The 17315-nt window shown below is 41.1% G+C and overlaps 2 protein-coding genes across 6 annotated transcripts in view; one reads left to right on the top strand and one right to left on the bottom strand.

Moving 5' to 3' along the window:
* Positions 1-69: 69 nt before the first annotated feature.
* On the bottom strand, positions 70-3894 carry fkrp (fukutin related protein). Of its 2 annotated transcripts, none has more exons than XM_061826532.1 (3): positions 3800-3894; positions 3181-3316; positions 70-2329 (listed from the first exon to the last, which is right to left on the bottom strand). In XM_061826532.1, exon 3 carries the CDS (start codon positions 2244-2246, stop codon positions 648-650), a length of 1599 nt encoding a protein of 532 aa, XP_061682516.1. In that variant the 5' UTR covers positions 2247-2329; positions 3181-3316; positions 3800-3894; the 3' UTR covers positions 70-647. The 2 variants fall into 2 exon arrangements, with proteins under 2 accessions (XP_061682516.1, XP_061682515.1); XM_061826531.1 differs by lacking the exon at positions 3800-3894 and adding an exon at positions 3414-3742.
* Positions 3811-17315, top strand: part of strn4 (striatin, calmodulin binding protein 4) — a 27084-nt gene continuing 13579 nt past the window's right edge. For 2 of the 4 annotated variants that reach the window (XM_061826527.1, XM_061826528.1), the window contains exons 1-4: positions 4152-4610; positions 16299-16402; positions 16545-16621; positions 16766-16844. In XM_061826527.1, the coding sequence (XP_061682511.1) occupies positions 4314-4610; positions 16299-16402; positions 16545-16621; positions 16766-16844 (557 nt within the window). In that variant the 5' untranslated portion in view covers positions 4152-4313. Of the gene's footprint in view, positions 3937-4151; positions 4611-16298; positions 16403-16544; positions 16622-16765; positions 16845-17315 lie in introns of those variants that run through there. The other 2 variants (XM_061826529.1, XM_061826530.1) reach the window with 2 other exon arrangements.

Raw genomic sequence — 17315 nt, forward strand, 5'->3', positions numbered from 1 at the left:
TTTCAGAAGGAGAAAGCTCCATCAAAGATGTATTGCGCCACCCAGTGTTCAGCAAATCAACCACAATCATACAGTACACCAGACATCAGATTTATTCATCATGATGGAGGGATAAGTGGCTCAAATAATAAACGGCAGAGTTCTCACTATCACAAGATGTGATCATTGCTTCAGTATGGTGTGCTTCATTTCTTTAAGCTCTCAACATTTCCAGACAACAGCAAAGACATCTCAGTTCACCTCATGTAATACCTACACCTAATGTACATTCAAAGTGTGCAACAACTGTATGCGTAACAAGATCAGTGTAAACCAAAGTAACAGGGCGGAAACAATTCACAAAGCCATAATAAGGCAAAACCATAAATACTGTACAGTACTGTCAAGTCAGTCCGGTAATGACACATTAATTTTCACACTCAGTACAAGACGTATACCTTTAGAACACATTGTAAAGCATATTTTGTTTGCATTAAGTATGACTTGTCTGCCCTTGATCCCCTATGCAATCATGGCCAAACATAAAGAAAGAGTACTAAAATTGACACAATCACATTTTCTAACGATATTCGGTGTCGAGTGTGCTGAAGCCTAATATGAGAATACCCTTAGCATCTCCATCTATTATCTTACAAACAATTACACTCTCATAATTTCGCCCGGTCCAGTCTTTTCTTGACAGGGTTGGGGTACTCAGGGTTCTCGACAACCCCCTCTCCAAATTTTAGCTCCAAGAAGGCGCGGTAGTTATTCGGCCCATAGGCATTGATGCCAGCGAAGAGCATGGGCACGAGCGGCTGCAGAAAATGCTCAGGAAACTCCACGTCCTGCTTGTGCTCGGTCCAAGTGTCTTTAGTCATGATCCCGTTGCGGGAGTAGAAAGGCCACAGGTCCACGTGGAGGTGGTTGGCCTCGCTGTATTGCACCCTGTAGAAATCACCCTCCACTGCACGTTCCCACACATACCCGTTGGCGTCTACCAGTGAGCCCGAGTCCAGGTTCTTCAAGTGATCGCAGTTGGGTACGTCCTCCAGGTAGATTCCCAGGTCCACATCATAATCCCACGGGATGATGTCCTGGTGTCGGACAGCACCCAGCAAAGTCCCGCCTTCGAGCCAATAGCGCACCCCGGAGCTCTCCAGGATGTTGATCACATACTTGGTGGTTTCTCGGAGAGCGCGCAGACAACACGGCGGGGTCCAACGATCCAGATAGAGATAGTCCGGCGTGTCGTCCTGCACCGTGCTAAAGCAGCGAGGTGTCTCCTTGCTACAGCCGTGCCACTGCTCCTTCCCCTCGGGCAGCAGGATACGCTTCAGACCGAAGCTCCTCATCAGCTTCCCCGTGGACTCCTTCAGGCGAGTGTCTGCCTTCCACTGGTTGTGAGCTGAGCTGAAGAGGGGCCGGTGGTTGGCGGAAAAACATGGGCTCTCCAGGAGCTTTACCTTCCAGCCCCTCAGCGTGGTCTGGATGAAGAGCGAGGGGAAAAGGGGCCGGCCTAACGGCACAGAAAGATTAAATAGATCCTCTGTGTGGATAAGCACCACGGCGTCGCCTTGCAAAGCCGTGCACACGCTGCCGCTGCTCCCGGACACGGCGGTAGAATAAGTGGCCGTCCACTCGCGGAGGTTCACCCGCAGGTGGAGACACTCCACGGCAGATCGAGCCAGCACGGGTGAAGCTACCAACCTCACTGGACCACCACCCTCGCCTTCCAACTCCTTTATCAGCCTCTCAATCGCTCGAGGGGGCTCCAACTCCACCCCGTCCGGTACGAGAAGCACAAACTCTGTTTGGACGTGAAACTCTGGCCTGTGTGCTTGCGGAGGCTGGTCCGGGCTTGGGGAAAGCACTAGGAGGCGAGAACTGTCAGGGAGGACCAGTGGCGGGTATGGAGGCGTGTCAGCTACAACCAGGAAGGGAAGCTCTGGTCTTTGGCTCAGGAATGAATTGGCAACATCCCCTACATAATTCTCAAAGTTTTCAAACTCCCGGAGGAGCACGGTCACGCGTGGGCTACGATTAATTGACCCCATCCCTGCCCCTCTGGGCTCAACTCCAGGGCCGACGAGTCCCGCTATGGCTCCCACCAGAGCGGAGGCGGGTAAAGCAGCCCTCCTAGTGGACCTGCCGTGTTCCTTCCTCTTCTCCATCATTTGCTGCTGGGCCCGGGACACATAGTAGAGGATGAGGAGGTTGAGGATGATGGCCCCGGTTAACACGCCTTGGCATAAAGTGATCCGCATGGCCACAAGGGACTTCCAGTACTGTTTGAATGTAGAACTGGTCCCTTTAGGTTCCCATTGGTGTGACTAAACAGGAGCCCAATCTGTTAAAGAGAGGAAAAACATGTACTGGGCTTAAACAACAAGGAAAAAAAGGAATAACATGAGCGACATATTTTAGTTAACCAACATCTGTCAACACAAAAAGAAAAATTTGACGAGCCAAGATTTTGTAAAACATTTAAGTATAGCCAGCAGGGCTCAATACTATTATACTTGTAGCACTGGTGTGCACCACCCTTGGATTTCGTGACAGCACATTTTTTTAGGTGGTACGGCATGACCATCTTATACCATAGGTTCGTATGAAGTACGGATTAATTGTGACAAAAGATATAATCACAAAATATTTTACAGCGAAGTAGAAGTTTCTCTGCAAGAAGCAGTGGCAGACAAAATAAGTCATTAAAAAAAAAAAAAAAAAAAAAGAGGACTGGTACCAGAGCCCAAGCGGTGTGTGAAGCCGAGTCTAGTCGTAAATGAATGAATGTGCCTATAATATGAATGTATGAATAGCCTATCAATAGTATGTTACTGTATTTATAAAATCAACTGCTCTAAAGAACATAAATATTTATCCATGCAAGAAAAAACATTTTGAAATCTGGGTCAAAGTTTAAGTCATCCTCGTATTAAAGCAAAAATCAAATTAACCTCCTGCAGCATAAAAAAAATTATATCAGCTGTCAACTTGAATTAAAAAGGAATTATGACTAAACTTGCCAAAAGGGCACTATTTAGGACCGTGTTTATTAACAGTACTGTATGATATTCAGGTTTTAATATTCAGAGCACATGCATTACTGGATCAATAACTCCAGCCAATCCACCATTTGGATCCTCAATTGACGCTTTTTTTTTTTTTTTTTTTTTTAACATTTTTCACACTACTCACCAAAAGTTGAATGCAGCAATCAGTTCTGCTTTACCGAAATGTATTGAAGGCATATTCCATCGTTACTTGAAGCAGCTTCACAACATTAGCACTGCACTGGTCCTGCAGCTTTGGCATCTTCGGTCTTTGGGACAGCCTGGCAGAAAGGAGGATGACAATTTTATTGAATTTGAAACAAATAATGTACGTATTTGCCTAAAAGTATTTCATTAGATGTGCATAGGGTTACGCACGGGAAATGTCGCTAAACTATGCGCAGCTGTCCAGACTTGAGCTGCCGCTAACGTGCTACCTTCCCAGTTTTAGCGTCCCGAGCCACTCTACTGATAACGTTATTGTTTCCGGTTTTAGTAATACAAAATAAAACAGTTAATGCAGAAATTAAAAACCACTCGTCTTACAAACGGTTGCTCCAACTATTACAATTAGGGCCAGTAGATTTATTTACTCAAGTAATTTTAAATGCTGGCAACTGTTTCGTGTCTTGTTGGATGTGATTTTCATTCAATATACATTAAATGTGGACTTTTGTTTAGTGTACGTATATTGCTCTAAAGCCGGAAGTCAAGTACTGTGTTCGTGGTCCAACTTTATCACAAACAAAACATTCCTTTCTCACAAAATGGTAGCAAACGATCTCCCTTGGCGACGCACTCGTCGTGTATTGCTGAAAACATGGGACTATATTTGTCACTTCCAGTTGGGTATTTCCAGTAGCAAACACAAGGAGAAGGAAACTGATTAGGAACTACCAAAGTAAGAAACGATTCCAAATTTTTACATTTTGTGTGGCAATAATTCAATAGTTTCGTTTGATTTGTAATTAATTGAAATCACATTATAATGAAAGATTACACATTTAGCGCATTCGGACATAAAAGACAAGAGTGTGACGAATAAGTGATTAGAATGTGTTTTATTTTGAAGGTTCTAAAAGCGGATGAGTAGTATTTTACCGAAGGTATAGTAATTTTACTCTTTGCGTGTGTGAGAAAAGAAAGGAGGGTTAGCCGTGGGCGAAGTATCGCAGGATTAAAAAGGAGGGCACTGGCTCTTTTTTGTTGTTGTTGTTATCGTTCGTACACTTTGCCCGTTTCCGCCTTCTTAACCTGGCGAAGGGTTGAACGGTTAAAATGGAGGCGGACAGATCCGGTGGAGTCCCAAACCCGAACTTCGGAGGAGGTAGCGGTGGAGCGGGGCGCAACCCAAACGGGCCCAAAGCATCACCGGGCCAGTCAGCACCAGTAGCCGCTACTGGAGCCATGGCGGCGGCGGTCGGGGCCATGCCCGGGTCGTCACACCTCCGCGAAACACAGCAGGACGGTGATTCGGGAATGACCCTTCCCGGGATCCTGCACTTCATCCAGTACGAGTGGGGACGCTTTCAGGCCGAGAAATACCGCTGGGAGGCGGAGAGAGACGAACTAAGGGTAAATATTTGGATTGTTTACCCACTGCATTTGCAGTGTTTCCACCAACGGACCCACACCACACAACATTAAGTTCAGCATTTTACGATGTATTTGGACACGCTGCAGTACCAGAACCCCATACAGTCGATCAGATGACAACATGCTAGTAAGCTAACGTTACACCGAGCTGCTGCTTCACCGTGATCTAAACTATATAACAGCATATAAAGGACCTCTTTCATGAAACAGTAATAATCTGTCAGTCTCCAAATAAAAACAAGACAAAACACTAACCTAAAAGTATACCCTGTACTGTCTGAAGGTTTCACAATCTATCACCTAACTCCGCAAACCAATAGAGAAAAGTCTCTGGACTAACCTACGAAGTCGTTTTATGAATGCAGGTAGGCTACATATGATGTGCTTAAGTGTGGGTAAGATTTCAAAGAGTACTTGAGATTGAGAGCATTATAAAGCAGATCCTTTAAGACTATTTCAGTAGTGTAAATTTCATTTTCCTGTGACAAATATTAAGAAAGTTATGACTCTTTAAAACAGATGAAAATGCACCAGTTTCTGGACATGTCGTTTTGATGCAAAGTCATTTGGGTTGAGATTTTTGCTGTGATTTTCCAAGTTTCAAGCTTTCATGACATTGGTAATCTTCATCTTACTTTCAAAAGGCTGGCACTATTGCAAAACCTGCTAAAGACAGAAACAGGTAATTATAGAAAGCCAGGATGCCAGTTCTACAAGAAATTTACAGAATAATGATCAAGACGCAATGAGTTTGAGGATGGTTTAATGTGGTTTAAGTTGGCACTCAGAGATTGCTAGAAAATAACAAGAGTTAAGAATGAATAAACTCTCCCAAAGCTGTTAAAATAGATAGCAAGAAATGAATATGCCACATTCAAGAGTCTTTCTTTGTTGATAAAATTCATGAAATTAGCATTGGAAGGGCGGTATGGTGGGGCAGCTGGAGAGCGTTGGGATCACAGTTCTTAGGACTGGGGTTCAAATCCCCACCACGTGTGGATATTGCATGTTGTCCCCGTGGCTGCGTGAATTTTCTCTGGGCATTCGGGTTTGCTCCCACATCTCAAAAACATACATTAATTGGAGAAACTAAATTACCCCAAGGTGTGATTGTGAGTGAGACTGTCTGTGTCCATGTGCCCTGTGATTGGCTGGCAACCAGTTCAGGGGGGTATCCTGCTTCCTGGCCATTGAAGGCTGGCATTGGCTCCAACACTCCCGTGACCCTCGTGAGGTTAAGTGGCCCAGAAAATGGGTGGATGGACGGATAGCATTGGAAGCGACAAAAATATGAGCCATTATGCATGGTTAGAGTAACATCACAAGGGACCTGCACACCTGTTCCTCCAAAATTGTGTCTGTGGGGCTACCAATTTACAGCAGATGTTTCAGAAGCATAGAAAATATATAAACATTATACTTACCTAGAGGTTTTTGAGGGAAGTTCTGCAGTTATAAATTTGGGAAATGTACAAACGTAGTGAAACATGGAATTTTTGTTGCCGATCACTGAGTTTAAAAAACTGCTAACCTATCACTGATCTGGTCACAAGATGGAGCAATGAGTCAATTTAAATGACCTGCTCATTTCCTGTATACACTTGTATACGTAATTGCTAAAAAAAATACAAATTTAAATAATAAATAATGTATCTTTGTTCATCTATTTATGCCACTGAGGTATTGTGACAGAGAGAACAACAAGTTAAGGATCTTCTATTGGATGGCAGTAAGTACATACAGCAGTTATTGTACGGCATATACTTTTTGTGACATTTTTGTTTATTGGTGTGTTGTGTTGTTTTCCCCACAATAACAAGTGTATCCAGTGGCATTTGAATTGACCAGAAAAATGGCCACTGTTCGTAAAAAAACGGGATACGGTGGTATCGGAATACAAGATTTTACTGCAATAGTCTGACACAGTGCAATCGTAAAAGAGCAAATTTGTCTACTACTGAGAGCTGCGCATTACGTGTTGTCTCCTAGCTGCCTTCTCTCTCCCATGCCGCCGACGTTTTAGCTAACTTTATTGCCCTTTAGATATTTACAGATATTACATATGTCAAAAGACATGGAAAAAAAACTATAAAACTACTATTTAAAAATAAACTATGTTTTGGAATCAGATATATGCTGCATGACAGCAACGGAAAGTAAATGTCTTTTTCAGAGCCGGTCATTAACGTTACTGATAGGATCGGCAAATTATTACCTCAAAACTGATCAGCCGATCAGGAAAAAAAAAATCCCAATTATCAGATTAAGCCGATAAAATTGATGTTAGGTCTACAAAAAAAACAGTTCAAATGCGCGCTCAAGAGTGTGGCATGTTGAGTGGCCACTTTCAACAACCAGTCAGTGGTGGATACACACATACCTACGCATGAGATTCTACGTTGTGCTACTTCATTTGGGTTGAACAAGTGTGACAGTAACGTAAGCCTATACAAAAAGAAAAAACTAAAAAAAACTCTAATACTAACACACCAATACCATTTCACCACCCTGACATAACGTCTGGCCAGGTTGAGTAGGACCCATATCTGCCATGTGGATATTTTTTCTTTCAAGATAAACAAAGAACATTCTTAGACAACTGCACATTTGTCTATGTAAAATGGCTGATAAATGCCGATCAGGTGGCGACAGAGGCCACCGCTACTCATGAGGCACTGGGATGTCCGGTAAGTGTCAGCTGTGCTCTCCAGCATGAAGTCTCTGTCTTGTTGAGAAGTGATGCTGTGATAAAGTGTCATTTCAGTTGTCTTGTCCCAGTTTTATTTAAAATTTGTGATGTAACACACAGAGGTAACGTGGCATCCATATTCCTATTTGTATGTCCACATTGCATTTTTACAAATCCCCCGTTTTAGGCAGCGTGGATGAATGTGTATGAAGCATAGCACTGTGCAAAACACACCAACATTATGAAAAGTGCTGATAAACTCCAAAATGTTTGAATGACTCCATCTTTCAAGTGTTGTTCCGATACGGCTTATAAATATATCATAACCTGAACATGTGACATGACAGTGTTACTTAACACTTTTACTCACTGCACTTCTCTACACGGGTATAAATAGAAGCCTGATAAAATATAGATGAACAATATAGTTGCATTGGATGCCGTCGTAAGAATGATCTTCAGAAATGAGTCCATTTTCACAGTGCCTAAATTGTATCCTGTTGTCGAACCTATAATTGCGTGGTTTACGGCAGTTTTCTTGGGTACATTTAGTGTCGTTCTGAGATTGCCTTCATTTAATCACCGAGAGTAACATGCCTTTAGCTCCGGGGGTGTACAACATGCCAGTTAGTGTCCCCCCTGTGGCTTTGCGTACTTGCCAACATGCATCGACTCATGTCAGCTGCACGTGACTTTAATCAGAATCAGCTTAATGGCTTGTAGAATAAGAATCCTCACTTCCTGTCGTACGTCTGCGCTCTCTATTAGGTTGTAGTGGCATGACTTCTCATGGGAAGTAATTTGTGTGGCCTTGACAGAAAAACCCTGTGCATTTTTTAATGTGGAAGGCCATCTGTGGTTGTGTGTCTATGCTGTTAAGGCAGTAATGAAGGGCCCCTCGCACGGGGCCAGGTGGGACGTCCCACAGGAGGCAGGTGGTAGTGGCCTTGCGCTTCCATCCCACTGATACACAAGAAGGCCTTTCCGTTGTATATCAATTTCCGTTGTATGTCATCTTGTCTTTAGTCAAAGATCACTGAACTTGCTTTTTATTTCATTTTTAAACTGATTATTTTAAGGCAAGTTTATGTATAGTACAGAGTCCTTAATCACGAGCGTCCAAAAAGATATTATTAGATCCAGATTAAACCCATTTTCCACAATAAGGTGGCGGCTTAAGAAGGTACAGTAGGGATGTCACAATTGTTTTTGATACCTGTGTCAGTCTTTTTTTCTTTTTTTTTTTAAGGACCTGGTTATACAGAGTGCTTTTGATACCTTGGCAATGCATTAAGAAAACAAAACCCTCTCAAAATAAGGTTTTTGGAAATTTCTTTCTTCTTTTTGGTATAAATTGGATGACACACACTATATCGAACTATTCAAAATGTGTATGGGCCCAACTCAGGCTATCTTAATGTTTTATGTCATTATTTTATGGACTGAAACTTCGCATTTGAATAACAGGTCTGAAAATAAAATTTTTTAGCATGATTACCAAATGCATGAAATACCTTCATTGACGAAGGACATTGCTTTATTTCCTCGTAAAATTCAACCAATGGGGAGCAAGCTTGCTTGTTCCAAAGTAATTCACACGCGTTAAACTTCCCCTTTGAATGCATCACAGTTTCTGCACTGTCTGAGGTTCTGTTGACCCATTGTGGATGATGATCGGTGAGGAGTCTCCACTGCACACTAAAGGGGCTTTCCCACTCCATGGAGATTTGGCTAACTTAATGTCATTTATGCACGTTTGAAATTGTTGCTAACTGATAGGTCAGATCTGCTTTTGACTGTTTGGGAATTGAGGCTTCCTCTTCATTCTCATTATATCTGTCTGTTCTTCTATCCATTATCTGTACTGGTTGTCCTATTTAGTATTGTGTCGAAGCCTCTAATGATAACGTATCAAAACCAAAAATCAGTACTCTAAAGCAGTGGTCCTCAAACACCGGTCCACGGACCAGTACCGGGCCATGTGGCATATGTTACTGGGCTGCAGTGAAAGAATGGGAATATAATTTGTGTTGTATTACAGTGTGCTTGCCAAGGTCTTTTATTTTGAAAATTGACCAGATCTTTGCCGCCAGAACAGCTGCCTGTTGCAAGAGATACTTTTCACGTGACATCATGAGTCACATTACTTTTGTTTACGACGCCCACTGGACAGCAAAACTAGAATACAAATTGCATTTTTTAGTGATGTTTTTGTGAATATTGGCTTGTTTATAAGTGTGCCTTACGGCCTTTTCATCATGGTATTTCATTGTGTGACTTATGGTTGTGAGAACGGACAGAAAAAGGGGTCTGACACTTCAGGTATTGTTTACCTTTTGCTGGGCATTCAGCTAATTTACTGCGGTATTCTCCACGCTTGTTACATATATTTACGGAGGTCTTTGAGGTGTCAATATGCCTACTAGCATCTGCAGTGAAACTTTGCTTTCGAGGTTTGCAATGGTTAACGTGAACCTCGTGGCTGTCGCTAGCCATAGCTTTTAGCTGCACTTTTGGTAACTCGTGGGAGCGGGCTATGCTGATGGCTTTTTTTCGAGCATGCGCTCTGGCCCCTGGCTGAGTAAGTTTTCGCGTACACTCGGTGAGTTGGTAGCAAAAACTATGCGGTCTCTGACCATCTCATCACTGTTTGTGTAGTTACATTCTTTAATCAACAGCTTGAGTTCTATCACAAAGTGCTCAAATGACTCACGTTTAGCTTGTGCCTTCTCGTGAAACTTATATCTAGCAAACACGGGGTTTGCTTTCAGAGTGAGGTAATCAGAGAATTTTTTTTGTGAGAAGTTAATAGCAACTTATCTTCATCTCCGGACAGTGTCCACTTATTGATGACATCCCGTCCTTTATCGCCGATCCACAGCAGGAGGAAACTGCACTTTTCCTCTTAAGCTCTTTTTTTAAGTGGTCCCATGAACATGAGTTTGGCGTGTTGCTTAAATCTCCGCCACACATCTGGTAAATTGGATGATTTAGAACACCAAATGCCTCCTCGTTGTCTTTGCTTTTTTTTTTTCATGAGTTTGTTTTTTATTTTCGTGAGTCCGTAGTTATACTACCGTCACTGTGAAACCATGTTATGATCTTGCTGTCAAGTTATTGAAAAACGTAGACGTGAGTCCAACTGTACTTTTTATTTTGCTTCTTCCCCCACCGCCAACCTCTCAAGCTCACTTCCTTATCGTCCTGTCTCGTCGTACCCCGCTGACGTCGACACAGTCAATGCAGCTCAATCTAATAATAACGAGACGATACTTGCTCTCGAGTTTCATATGTGGCTTCTTTCTTTATTCCTCACTACAGCACAAGTGCCTCATTCGCCTCTGGTTACAGTGTTTGTTTGTCCAAGGACTTTCAAGATAAAAGATCAAATGATAACCATATCTAAAACATTACAGTATACACTTATCGCTTCCTAGCCATGATATGTAGACACGATCTTGCCGTCCAAAATGGTGTTGTAAACAAAAACACATGGTCGGCGTGACGTCAATGAAAAGTATCTATTGACACGTCAAGACTGCCCAGAACGCTACTGTTCCCAGCAGGCTGGCTCATGTTGGCAGAGCGCAAAGAATGAATCATATTGTGAATGAATTCAGTGCATTTCATTTACAGAAAAGATTTGTTCTAAGGGAAATTTGGAGACTACAATTAATGCATGTTTTTGGGTTGTGGGAGGACACTGGACTGCTCAGAGAAAATGCACCCAGGCACGGAGAGAGTATGCAACATGCTGTCTCAATTGCACAATATCAGACTACTGGAATAAGATCTTGTATTCCGATCCGATACATGTTTTTTACGATCATTGATTGGACTTTGTCTTGTCAACTCAAATGCGACTGGATACACGAGTGTATTTAGTCACCACAAACAAAAAAATGCCACAAAAAGTAGATGCATTAATTGCTTTATGTACTTACTGCCATCTAATAGAAGACATTTAATTTGTTCTGTCTGTCACCATACTGTACCTCACTGGCATAAATAGATGAACAAAGATTATTGTAAATATCTATTTTTTTTTTTTTTGAGCAATTAAAAACACAAGTGTATGTAGTAAATGAACAGGTCATTTAAATAGACTCCATCGTTTGTATCAGTTGCTTTATCTTGTGATCGATTTTTGTTTTTTGCAACTCTGTGATCGGCCTCAAAAATCCTGATTGTGGAAAACCTAATTAATACACAGGTCCGTTGTCTGTAGACCAAAGGGAGCATCTTTTCTTTTCGTGTGAAATGCATTTTCATTTTTCTATATGCATAGTTTTTCTGATAGCTCCACAAATCACTTCTCAGTTTGCAAGGTCCCTGGGCGCATGTCAGTAATTAATAGGATTGCGCTCTCAGCCATGACATACACAAGACATCCATATCTACTCTGTGAATGCAACAGCGCCTTCCACCCAAGCTCTTCTATGTTTATTTACATCTCTCAACTTGTTATAGTATAAATGGTTCCCGTCTTGTAATAATGCCCTTTAATGCTAATAATACACATTTCAGTGAAGCACAATGGCCCAGAAAAGTTTGCCGTTCTATTTTTTTTTTTTTTTTTTGGTTTCTGAATGTTTTTCTCTGGTATGCTAGGATGAGTTGGATGAGGAGATGGAGCGTGGCCTCTGAAGGATGTCATTTGCCCTTTACCCTTTTCTGCTTTTGCCTACTCTGGCCAAATCTTGTTCAGCTCAGCAGCAGCAGTGGGTCACATGGAGGAAATCCCACCCACAGGAAGGAGAGATCAGGTGGCAGAACGGCTTTGCTTGCATCACGGTTCCTTTGTACTTAAGTCTTTTGTTTACCCTCATGACACAGAATATGACCAGAGGCTCAAACCAAGCTGTGTGAGATGACTCCCAGAAGCCAAAGACATTGTAGTATTTATACCTCAGTGCTGGTTCACCTGAAAAGTCCCAGTGAATATGTTCTTTTGCAAATATGTCGATCACATTTACTGTATTTCTGAACCTTGTTATCACTATCAATGCTTGGTTTCATCTTGGTGACGAATAAATCACCAATTATGAACTGTCGAGGGTCTCACATCTCCAAGAACAGGCAAGTCGCAATCTAGTCAAAGGCACTGAAGGAAAGAACAGGATAATGTCTTTTCATACCATATATTACATTCCATAATGACTTAATTATTTTGCAATTTCCTGGAATGATGATGGTTAAACTATATTGACAGAATGACATGATTCTATTAGGATAATGCCATCTGATATTGTTTCAACCTTTTGCCAGAGCCTCACTACTACCTTAACACGAGCTAAGGTGCCAGGTTCTGAGCACTTTTGAGTCCTTTAAAGGGTGCAGTGTCACCTTGCAATACTTTGTGTGCAAGCAAGTGTTGGCTTGTTTCTGTGCATGGGTTGCTCTCAAAGCCTTATTAATTCCCCTTTGGAACTTACTGTGCCAAGTCAATTTGTTTGGCAGAATTGATTCGGAATCCACCTTTAGTGGAACAAGTGTGTGTTATATTATATATTTAACGTTGTTTCCTTTCATCCATCCAATTGTCTTTTAGTTTTTTGTTCTCATTAGGGTCGTTCAGCTTGAATCTATCTTGGTTGACTTTGGCATGCTACACTCTGGGCGAGTTGCCAGCCTATTGCAGAGCTCATATATACAACCTTCACACTTATTCACCAAGTACAGATACTGTACTTAGATTTGAGTATACACTGACACAGTACCAGTGCTTGATTATGCCATGATGTCTAACAATTATAATGAAAATGTTTTATTTTAACGATATATTGTTAAAAAACACAAAATGGAAACTCTTTAAAATGGCACGTTTCATTCATAGTTTTTAGGTAAACAGCTTTTCGTTACTGACATTTTAACATCCAACTGGATTTTTTTTTGTAACGGTCTTGCTTGATTTCACTCGCTGTAAGTCTAGTCTGTAGTACAAGTTATATCAGTTATTTAATGTCCCAGTTTAAACACATAAGGGCGGTATGTAAAACGACTATGTGAAATAGATAAGAGACAAGGAAGAACGTAGAGTCTGCTGGATATACCAATAGGAACATTGATGCTTTTACTTCCAGTGTTTGAACTACAAAATAAAGTGCGTAAAAATAAGTGCACGACTCCTTCTTATATACTACAGGTTAAAAAAAGAAAACTAAGTGATCCTTTATTAAACCATCCCCTACTTCATTGTGCCACGTCGCAGCTTTGTGACAGGAGTGGGATTGGCTCAAGCGGAACTAAGGGCAGACATTGGTTATCTAAAACTGCCTGGAACCGGTACTAATGATCAGTTCTCTCTGAACCATACAAGTTTGAAAGTTTCTGTTCCCAGTTTTGATAGTAGTCTTCCAGTAACGAATAAGAATTGATGAAAACCAACAAAGAAGAATGTTCACGAAGACATGCTTGTACCCAATGGCGGCGGCAAACAAAAATGTGCTTTAATTTAGAATTAATAACCTCACCTCACATCAGTGCAACACTTGGAATAAGATTATATTGTGCAAAGGAGGTTTTTATAAAGGGTAGTGTCTGATGCGCTCTGAGCCTCAGTTTACACTGCAAGGAGCTTCAGTGAAGTCAGTCAGTCAATTGGGTGAGCGAAACAATAAAGCATAAAAAAAAAAAAAGCTTGTGATTCCAATTTCCGACCTAGCGCGCATGCGCTTTGCACGCTACTGCGGAAGCACGGAGTTAATCCGGGTGTTTGACAGCAGGCGCAGCAGGCAAGAGCTTGGCCATGCCACTTCTTCATGCCCGTTGCTTGGGAGCACCTGCACCTCGTTGCGCCCTGATTACGTTGTGTATTTCGGTTTTGCTTTTCATGCCACTTGTTGTCAGATCGTTATGCTTGTAAATGAATATGTTTTCATGAGCATCAGCTAGCGTAACTGCCTTGTCCGATGTCATACTGTTACTGAGCCATATCAAGTCAAGTTACGTTTTTGTGTTTTGCCATATCCAATTTTTGACATTGTTTCATGTTTTTTGGACCAAGCCTTTTGCCTTATGATTTTTGTAGTGTTGGACTGCCTTCTCGTGTATGACCTCTGCCTGGCAATAAACATTCCTAAAATCCACGCTTACGTCTTGGCTTCATGTATCTGGGTCCTACCCTCCGCGCCGTTAGTGACAAAATCATGTTTATTTATCATCTCTGCTCTTATTCTGTTGTTTCGCATTCATATTCCGGAATATAATCACTGAAGTTTTTCAGGGCTCAAGCTCATCCGTGCTTTTATCTCAAGTATTTTTACCTTGCTTTTATGTATGCAGTAATACAGAAGAAGCTCTTCAATTTCATTCTACAGCGGTCTAATGACAAATGGCATTCACTGAAAATAATTTTTTGAAGTCGGTTCTACATTTTCCCCATAATATATTTAACCTTTGATGCATTACACTGGTAAGGATTTGCACATTTCATCTATTCCTTCTATCCTTTATTGTTGTACATGTTGAATCTGTAACTACTTCGGTGAATTGGATGGAAAAAGAAAAGCGCATAAATGTCTTCACTGTGCATTGCCATTTCAGTCTGGCGAGTGTTTCATCTTTTTCCCTACTTGTGCAGCTGTGCACTGAGCGCTCAGTTAGGACAAGGTTAAAAATAAAATCTTCCACAACCCTCTACTTATCATGTACGCTACTGAGTTCTCATAAGACTTGCTTACCACCATGTCATCTTTTTGTTTTCGTTCACATTCTCTACTCAGTTGTCAAGTTGTGCATTCACTTCCTCATAATTGGCACAGTGCTTTTTTATTCATTTCCTTACAGCTACTTACTCATGGTTCCTAAAGCTATAAATATTTTTGCCATAGATTATTAAGGCGTCACCTTACAATCTCTTGAGATCCCAAAACAATGATAGTTAAAATTGGAAAAAAATATCTGTGGCAAAGTGAGTGCCGTTGGTTTTCACTGATTTGATGTACAGTTAAGTGTGTTTTAACGGTAACCTATCATATGAGGTTTCACGCATTTTAAAATGAATATGATTATTGTTTCTCAAACACTAAAATATGTTAATGATCCTGTGACAACATATCGACTGAAAAGTATTTCCCGACTTTTTGAGGAATTTGTTGAATATTGGTGGAATGTTTTAAAGGAGTATGTTTCTATGAGGTTTTCCGCACGATATGTTAAGTTTGAAAAAGCACATTTCTGCAGCACTGCAAATAAAATTAGAATGGAACCTTGATTTGAGCGTATCATCTGACCCCGCTTTTAAAATCAACTTTACCTGTTGAATGCAAATGCCTTTAATCTGTTTCAGACACCCTGAAAACCCACCACAATATTTGGCATAGGGTTTTAATTTAAACACGTCTAAAATCTAAATATAAAAAAGATAACCCTAAGAAATAGTGGGTTTATGTAGTGTACGTTTGATAGACAAAGCAGACACACTCACGTACACACAAGACAGTAGTGTTGTACCTTTATGAAATGGTGTGGCCCAGAGATGACCTTGTAGCTCTCCTCTAGATCTCTCTCCACACTTCTTGATATGAAATAAGTTTACCTTGTGTGAGAAAAACAACAAGTGAGTGTTCTGCATTGATGCCAGGGAAGCATAGTTTGTGAACACAAGCAATATTTGTGGGTTTAACTTTTGTAATCCAGTTTATTGAAACAAGGTTCCATTTATAGGTTCTTTAATTGGCGAGTTTTTCCACTTCACTGGAGGTATGGAGAGTCTGAAGGTCACTCGTAACTCAAGTCATTGCTAGCAAGGCAAGGAAACTCCCCGGGTGATATTGCTCATATTGCACAAGACTCCTAAATCGATTCACCACTGTATTGCTAAATTAATAACTCTGACAATACCAGTCAGAGGTGTGCATTATTATTTTATGCAGGGGTTGAATTTTGGATGTAGCTCTTGTGATAAAACGTACTCAAGATTGTGTAATGTTATGCTACAGGTGACTGTCACTTCATGTTTTCCTGTGTATTCTTAGGCTCAGGTAGCGTTCCTTCAAGGTGAGCGTAAAGGACAGGAGAATATGAAACAGGACCTAGTAAGACGGATTAAAATGTTGGAATACGCCCTCAAACAAGAAAGGTAAGATGGGGATATCCAAATACACTATATTTTAACCAGTTTTAAGTCCTAATCCAGTTAGAGTAGAGTCCAGTAAAACCTTTGCCTTCCCAATGATTCTCGTGTAATGTGGGGCCTCTTGTGGTCATCTGTGTGTGTGCAGGGCCAAACATCAGAAGCTGAAGACAGGAAACGACCTGAGTCCTGGCGACAAGAAACCAGAGGTTGAAACTGAGCCAAGTATGTTTGCATTCTTATCTCCTGGGCTATTTTTAAATCATCCTCCTTGTCTTTTGTTGAATTCTCCATTGCTCCTACACTGCTTTTATTGTTCTTTCAAACTCCGCCTTTGTACTTATTTAGTCACCCAATCTCTCTCTCTAGTTTCCAATGGCCCAGCTGAGTCAGATTCCGAGCCAGCCAATCAGATGTCATGGAAAGAGGGGCGTCAGCTATTACGCAAGTAAGTCTTGTCTTTAAACCATCACATCTCATCTCATTTATGTCAGCTGAGTCTTCTGCTGTTGTGTACTAAATGCTGAAAACAAACATCCTCACCCTTTATGGTGGGTCTGTCTGGTGAGTTACAATGGGGGGCAAATTTCAAAGATGACTTTTTAATAGAAATAGTGTTCATAATTAAAAGAAAATTTCATCACTGACAGCGTTTGTTGCATCACGCCCACATGCCCATTGAAGTGTCCCTGTAAACCGGTATGAAGCCAAGTTCACCCTAAAACACAAAACTATTGCTAACTTAAACACAGCATGTTTTAATGTGCTTGTGCTGTAGTAGTGTTATCAAATACAATGTTTTTGATTGGTTTTAAAACCCCACAATACTTAGTAAATTTTTTTTAATGATTATTCTCCTTGAAAACACATTGAAATAAGATTTTTTTTCCCCAAAATTTGTAGTTCCATATTGAGGGTG

The sequence above is a fragment of the Syngnathoides biaculeatus genome, chromosome 8, assembly GCF_019802595.1.
Source record: "Syngnathoides biaculeatus isolate LvHL_M chromosome 8, ASM1980259v1, whole genome shotgun sequence".
Taxonomy (NCBI): Eukaryota; Metazoa; Chordata; class Actinopteri; order Syngnathiformes; family Syngnathidae; genus Syngnathoides; species Syngnathoides biaculeatus.